Source organism: Argentina anserina, chromosome 5, assembly GCF_933775445.1.
Source record: "Argentina anserina chromosome 5, drPotAnse1.1, whole genome shotgun sequence".
NCBI classification, from domain to species: Eukaryota; Viridiplantae; Streptophyta; class Magnoliopsida; order Rosales; family Rosaceae; genus Argentina; species Argentina anserina.
In genome coordinates, this window is record NC_065876.1 from 20,692,160 (window position 1) to 20,700,284 (window position 8,125).

The following is an 8,125-nucleotide window of genomic DNA, read 5'->3' on the forward strand; positions in this document are numbered from 1 at the left end:
ATCAGACAAGTTTGATTGTAAAGGATTTGAGATTAAATTCATTTACAAATCACAGTGCTTTTTCCCTTAAAGAGGTTTTTGCACTGTGGCTAAATTCTTGTATACTCTTATACATTTGTATTTGATTTGTGTTGCATAGTGTTGCTTGTTCTCTCCTAGGTATCTTCAAGCTGCAAATGAACTAAAGACTAGTGATTATCTCTTAAAGGTCAAATTCAAAATCACTGTTTCGATTAGTCCATGTTTGGGCATTGGGATAGATTTTTGAAGCTTAGGTAAAACTTAGTATACTAGCAAAAACTTGCACTTGATACGAGTGTAAAAAATATGATTCATCTTAATCAGAAAGCCATTTTCACTAAAAATAAAATAAAATCCCTCCCTTTTCTTATAAGTTATAACTAGTGATGAAACCACGCGAGTATTTTAGGACACCCCTACTTGTTGCAGTCCTCTCGTCATTACAATTCAACCGTCTATGTATGTGATAAATCGCATAGCATAATTTTAAACTACTTGGAGTTGTAGTTCTCACATGATTTTAGCAGTCATCTCATAATTAACTTTCTAATTTTTTATTTTATGTGCTATGCTGGAGAAGCAAACTCTGTCAAAAAGGTTATTGGTAGAATCCGTAGAAAAAAACTATAAACTGAAATAGAAGGCAGCTGGAATCTCTTGGTAAGTGGTAATTTGTTAACTTGTTAATCAAAGCAATGAATTTACATATGCAAAACCGCAAATTACCAATGTGCATGTTCAGCAAAAAAATTGCGTGTGCCATCGTTTACTTTCTACACACGCATCTCTTGCGGCGAAAACAGTATTCACGAGTCCATTGGGGAAGAAGCTTCATAGTGGCATTCATCCGACAAACTACCGCCGTACGGAATCAAAATCTTTATATTCCCCCGGCACTGCCACTGGCTCTGGCTCTGGCTCGCCCAATGCTGGTCAAGTCAGAGTTTCGCATGGTATGAGTAAGGAACTGTTGTTTTGAACTTCAAGTTTTTGTATGTAGAGTTAAAAGACTTACTGACTGTACTACTATGATCCCCTACTCTCCCTTCCATAATTCCCATGCTTCAGCTTATATAACTTTACCAACACTAATATTGAGCATGAATCTCCATTGCCATGTCTAATCATCCTTAGTTCTATTCTGAAAAAGAAAATGAAAAAAGAAGAAGAGCGAGACGTATCCAAGTTGCATTAGAAGTTGAAAGTTTGGATAGCAAAATTGAGATAGAAAAACAGCTAACTACTGCAGTGAACACGTGAGGAAATGGCCAGTGTATTTGTATAAGAAAATTCACAACTGAGGCATAGTGCAACAAAACAGAAACAACCTATCAACTACAGTGATCATAGATAACATAGCACCTGCCAACAAATTAAAGAGTGTGTTTTCCATAAACTGATAGCCTGATAGCAAGCTCAGTATAATTCTAGCTGCATATGACAGAGGAATAATTTAAAAGTTAAGTTATGCATTATACCGTGAAACAGTAGCATACAAGAGCATTTCCTATGGGAAAGATTAATTACAAGAAAGATTTGAGAATCACACAAAACAATGAAAAACAAGAGATTGTGAAAATCCTACTAGCCTTTCCAGAAGGAAAGGGCTAGGAGGACTCTCCCTCTCCATCCCTGCAGCATCCACTTTTCATCTTCGTGAATACTAAAATCATTGTGATAGCCTATCAATTTTGACACAGTCTTCACCTTTTCCAAAAGCACTTGGTCTAATGGCAGCTGCTTGAATCCAGCTCTCACATTCCTTGCATGCCACTTTTGATATGTTTCAGGCCTTTCAACAATTTCTAGCCCCTCACAGGCCACTAAATTCATTATTTCTCTACCAGCTCCTATTTTTTCGGAAAAATGTCTTTCTTCATCCTCACAAGACAATGTGGCTTCAGCGATATCAAACCATGTATTGTAGTAAGAGATAGCTTGTTTGAAACGTGTGAGAAAGAATGATGAATTGTGCGCCCCACTGACAATCCCATGGATGAATATTTCTGGATTGATTTTCCTAATCAACTTTAGGACAGCATCTCTTGGACTGTTTCCCATCGTTGTCAGCTCAGGAACGTGCCTTAACCGGTGCAAAGAGTTCACGACAATCAGCTTATTTCTGTTTATTTTTAGATCATCAAAGTCTATAGTTTCCCATCTCTGAGAAATAGCATGAAACTCAAATGGGACACCAAATCTTGCAGAAAACTTTGTTAAGTGACGACCAGTTTCCTCAACCCTCTCTGTGGGTCTAAAACCTGGTTGTAGAAACTCAATCGCTGTGATACGAAGCTTAGGTGGTCCACCATGTCTCTCTGAAAGCCATTGGATAAGAGAGGGCCATTGGAAACCATAAGAAATACCAAAATCAATAATGTGAAGACTTGTTGCTTTTTCTGCTAGTTTCATAATTGTCATATTGGCAAAGAACTGTGGAAGGGTTCTCATAGGAGTTGCAGTGATATAAGTATGAAGATGTTTCAATATTTCAATAGATGATATATGAGGACCTACAATAAAAGAATGCGGCGGGACTTTAGTACCAGCCAAGCGTACCTGGAGGCCATCGGCAAAATAATGAGCTAGTCTCTGGGTTGCATCACCATAGGGAGACGAGTGCTGCCTAATCTGCTTCAATAGTTCACTAGCATTTCGTTGGTCATAACTTGCAACAGCATGCGCGCATTGAATTAACATTGTGCGCAAATCTATTACTTTCTCCTCTTTACTGTGTCTCTTTGGACGCATCAGCTTAGATCCTTTTGAGTGTCTGCTTCCCTCATTAGAAGACTCATGATGAGAACTAGAATCGGTGGATTTCAAATTCAAATTGTGAAAGAGCATTGTCTCATCAAACAATTCTTGCTGCTCAGAGTCGTCAGCAGAATATGCAACTGATTGAACTGATTGCTTGTTGCTTCTCCATTCTTCTAGACAATGGTCACCCCGTCTTTGACGATCTTTCTTTGCCTCTAATCCATTTCCTGAGTTGTACCCGTCACTTTGTTGCTCATACACCGAAGTCGATCCAATATGTGTTTGAGGACCGTGGGGCATTGGTTGGAACCTCTCCGCCTTGAGGATTACAGAGTGGCCTGGACAACCTCTCTTTAAAGAGGTATCCGGCTGACACTCAACAATAGAATCCTGAACATCAGCAACCCCATATGTCTTGCGATATATAACATCACGTACACTGCTGCAAAAACTCTCTTTGTAATCATCCGGGTTCTGACAGCTTTGGTCTAGTACTTTAGAATCCTTTTGATTAAGGACATCATGGAAAGATTTCTCAGCAGCTTGGAGGGCCAAACAGTCGTGCAATATACAGGGCTTATCCTCAATGTCCTCTTCAAGAAGAATATCACTTACATACCTGAGAACAGGATTGTTGCAGTCATAATTGTCACCAGCATACTCGTCTGAGGCCGGGTTCCAAGATGTACAACGATCACTAGGGAGGTCTAAGTTGGTTGGAATGAAAAGGGGGTTGATGAGTTCATGATTACCATCATCTGAAGAACAATTTCTTGAAATTGAGCCCCGATCAAATAGGAAAGATTCCATGCATGGGAACAGAAAATCTGTCGAGAAGAAAATGGAGAGTAATGATCAGAGACACTTACTGGATGTATGCCTTCCCAGTAATCAACTCATCAAGATTCAAGACCCCTGTTTCTTAGAAGGCATCAAATCTTAAATTACAAGGGTGGCAGCCTCCACCTTCCCCCTAAACAACACCAAGGCCAAAACGGAAGGCCACTGTTAAGTAGAAATCAAGATGTGACTGATGAAATTGATAAACTTGGAATGAAATGTACTAGTCAAGGTGCTTTTTATTGACAAAAAATCAGGGGTTTACTACTAAACGCACACGTTAGTTGGTTTGGAGTTTGGAGTAACTAAGACCATGTCAAAAGTTGGTTCATACTTGCTATTCAAGTAGTACATGTATGTGCATATTTCTGTTTGATGCGGCAGCGCCGCCTCCCCAGAATAGTGTTGTTGTTTCCTCTTTCCTTTTCTGGGAAGATGCTATGCTTTTGGTCTGTATTCTGTAATCCTTCTTATAGTTCAATGAATTCAAGTATTTCGATAAAAAAAAGTAGTACATGTACAGTAGATACTCGTTAAATTAATACCCGATTAATTAATAACTTCGCTATAATAACACTTTTGCCGATCCCGACTCGGGGGTAACGTGCTAATTTAATAATTCGCTAAATTTGAGAATTCATATAGATCTCATCGAATATATAAATTAATAATGATATAATTTATATAATAAATTTGACATTTTGAAGGATTTCATTAATTATTATTAAAAAAATATAATATAATACATCGAACAACATAATATTTTAAATAACGTTATCCGTGATAAATTAAATAATGTGGTGCATGAACGAAGTAAAACTGTTTTTTTGATAAAGTGAAATAAAATATTTATTATACCTTGATAAATTAATAAGTGTTCCGGGAGAATTACTATTATACCATTGTGTGTGTCTTAGTCTAATAGGTTTCCCGTTAGGAGATAGATTAGCATCTCCATAATAGATTAGGACTACGAACCCTACGGGATTGTGGTTTTGTAATGCTTATATATAGGCCCCCATATTATTCAATAATACACAATTATTTCATCTTGCATACGTTATCACACACTTTGCCCTAAAACCCTAAACTTTTAGAGCCCTAATTTTTTTTTCTCTTCTCCTCCGCCAGCCGCCGTCGATTCCGGCCTCCGGCACATCCTGCTCGCCGCCCCTGCAGCTGCCGCATCGCCACCCATGCACGCACCCCCGCAGCCCTGCAGCCCCACACACAGCCCTCCCCGCAGCTCCTGCAGCCCCGCAGGGTCTCCTCCGCATTCGCTCCGCAAAAACATCTTTTTGCCCCGCAAGTCCTCGCATCAAAATATTCAAAATTGCTCCTCCCGCATATTCAAGCAAGCAACGCGAAATTCACAAGCAAGAACTTCGCTCAAGAGAAGCTACTCCTATATACTACAAACATTCAAAGGTAAATTTTTCATAAACGTTCCCGCTTTTGAACGTATAGATATATTATATCGGGCGCTATTAGCCTTCTTCTTGTCTTAATTCCGGCCTTTCTTATAACACCGATGAGACTATAGAGGGATGGGTTTCCCCTCTTGGTCGATGTTTTCTGTGTGACGGTCCTGGGGGAGTCACGATTGTTTTAAAAGGGAAGTTAATCGATTTTCGTGTGGTCGCTTGAGTGCACCGCTGTTTTGGGTGCGATCATAAGTATCGCCGTTTGCATCGATTTTTTTTGTGACCATATACGTCACCCCTTCTAATTCCTATTATACTTGAATCTAATCGATTATGTATTCGTTTTTATAGATGTCATCGCCATCTCGACAGGAATTTGGCCTTCTTGATCTAGAAGGAAAGGAATACCACCGCTGGGTTTCCGACATGGAGCTCGCTTTCGAGAGCCGAGGGATCGAAGGCATGTTTGCCGACCCTCCTGCTGATTTCCCACCCATGGCTAAGACTCAGACTCTCATCTTCATGAGACGTCACATCTATGCAACTCTCAAGAGGCAATACTTGAACGTAAAAGATCCTAAAGAATTATGGGACAAACTACGCCTGCGGTACAACAATGTTCATGATAAGCTTCTTCCTGAATTGACCGTTAGATGGGATAACATCCGTCTATTGGACTATAAGAGAGTGGATGATTTCAATCAGGATATGCTATGCTTGCAATTCGATCTTGGCACCGTTGGTGTTATCAAGACCGACCTAGATCTTCTCAATAAGACATTGGATATGTTTCCAATCAACTATGAGGTTCAAGCTCATACGTACCACACTCATGTAGACGAAGGGAAGATCCGGTCTTTCGCCGACTTAATGGCGCTCTTGGCTAAGAAGGAGAGACATTTTGAGATCCTCCTCAATAACAACAACAGACCTATTGGCACTAAAAAGATTTCTACGCCACAGTCTAACTATGGGAAAGCTCCTAAGCAAAAGAATCAATCAAGGAACGCTCCATACCAGCACCAAAATAACAACTCTCGTAGTGGGAGGCAACAAGGCCGATCTCGGCCTAGGTCCAATACTTGGACCCGTGATGGTGGCGGCGCCGCACCCTCCGGGGTAGGCCGTCCCCGTCCTAAATCTCAAGGAGGCCGTGCACCTCCTCATGCCTCCACTTCCAGTAATGGCAAGTCTCCATGCTTCAAATGTGGCTCCTTCAAGCACTTTAATCGCGATTGTCGCGCTAGCAAGGAGATGTTCAAGACTTACTCCGCCTACAAGAAGTTTCTACAACCCGAATCGAATCATGTGGATGAGGACCCTGAGATCGAGACTCACCATATCTCCATGAAGTCTGAGGCCCTTGCTTCTAAGGGTAGGCCTCCGGCCGCTACCATGGATACTCCCAACTTTGATTAGTCGTTTTAGCTTCTTTAGCTTTATGATTTCAAGTATTGTTATGGCCGACCGCCATTGTTATTTTCATTGACTTTGTAATAGTCTTTTCATTTTGGAATTAGAAGTTCATGTGTGATGTATTAAAGATTGGCATTCAATAAAATTTCTCATTTTCTTGCTTACAAGACGATCTCTTTGAGAATTTTATTTACCTAACACTTAGCATGATGATCAACGTGTGCAACTCACGTAGTTTTTAAATTGGACGCTTTTGGGTTACATGGGACCCCAATAGTACTACATTGTGAATTTGGAACTTAAAATTTAGAACACGAAACTCGGAACGTCAAAAAACGATGTCGTTTTGCCCTTGGCCGGACCCGGCTACTATTCAGCGTTTTCGGCACGTTTTGCCGGCGTATTCGCCACTTTCCGGCCAAATCCCGGCGTTTTTGGCACCGCCACCTCGTTCATGCCGGCGTCTCCTATCGGACCTGAAGTCCCGGTCCCCATACCGGCTAGTTCCGGCCGCCACCGGCCGGTTTTCTGGCAATCGGTGCCGCGGTTTCCGGCGAGTTTTTCCGACGATTTTTTCATCGTTTCTCGTCCTTTTTCCGGCATATTTCAGCAGTCCCTGCTGCCATGTTTTCCTCGTCCAAAATTCACCCGGTTTCGAGTTCTTTTGACATGGTTTTCTGGTTTGTTTTTTCCGGTTTTCTCCAAGTCCGTTATATGCACTCACCGGCACTCTTTGTGTGTGTTTCCACACCATTTTTGGATGGTTTCTACCACCCTAGTTTACTGTTTGGTATTTCACTGCTTCAATACCATGATTTCCAACTCTTTAGTTGAAGAATGTAGTACTATTGCTATGTGATACATTCGATGGGATTGCGCTTTGTTCCGATTCCCTTTCTTACAATATCCTACGGCGTATTGTATAGAATTGTTCCCGTGTCGTTGACTCTCTTAATTGTCATTTTGTAGATATCCCGCGGTGAAATCGAATGTCTAGCTGATTGCGGAACCACCTACACTGTCCTACGGCACAGGCAGTTGTTCACGGATCTTGTGTTTTCGACTTCTTCGATGACTACAATGATTGGCTCGAAATCCATCATTCAAGGAAGAGGCACTGCTTCTTTCATGTTGCCTAATGGTACGACTCTCAATGTCGTAGACGCTCTTTATGCGCCAAAGTCTCCCCGCACCTTGCTAAGTTTTAAGGACATACGTGCCAATGGTTTTCACCTCGATACTTATGTTGAGAATGGAGAGGAATATCTTTGTGTTACCTCTGAGAAAGCAGGCAAGCGCCGCATCTTAGAGAAGATGAAGAGTCTCGGGAATGGTTTGTATCTTACTTCCATTCGAATCTTTGAATCATATGCGGTTGAACGCAACTTTTGTGATTCGGACTCTTATATGCTTTGGCATGCCCGTCTCGGGCACCCTGGATGTGATATGATGATTAGAATTCTTAAGAATTCACATGGTTATCCATTTTTCAAGTCCCGGAAGCGATTGGAGAATAACCTCACCCGTGCTCCACACGGTGAGGCCGTGCCTACCTGTGCATCGCATGGTGTGGCCGAGCATGCCTCTCTCGGCAGCTCCATGGCTTTCATGCCGTCAGTTGCGGCATCCCCTCCTTCACAGGAGCTTGTGATGCCTCCCGTGCT

At 41.5% G+C, this 8,125-nt stretch overlaps 1 protein-coding gene and 1 pseudogene across 1 annotated transcript; both read right to left on the reverse strand.

The window, feature by feature from the left end:
* Positions 1-1,605: 1,605 nt before the first annotated feature.
* LOC126795708 (scarecrow-like protein 14) lies at positions 1,606-2,082 on the reverse strand. Its single transcript, XM_050522483.1, has one exon. The coding sequence runs from the start codon at positions 2,080-2,082 to the stop codon at positions 1,606-1,608; it is 477 nt and encodes a 158-aa protein (XP_050378440.1).
* Positions 2,083-2,211: 129 nt separating this feature from the next.
* LOC126795709 (scarecrow-like protein 33) lies at positions 2,212-7,040 on the reverse strand (annotated as a pseudogene).
* Positions 7,041-8,125: the final 1,085 nt, after the last annotated feature.

Coding starts and splice junctions, on each gene's coding strand:
- LOC126795708 (XM_050522483.1), bottom strand. CDS start 2,082: ATGGGAAACAGTCCAAGAGATGCTGTCCTAAAGTTGATTAGGAAAATC.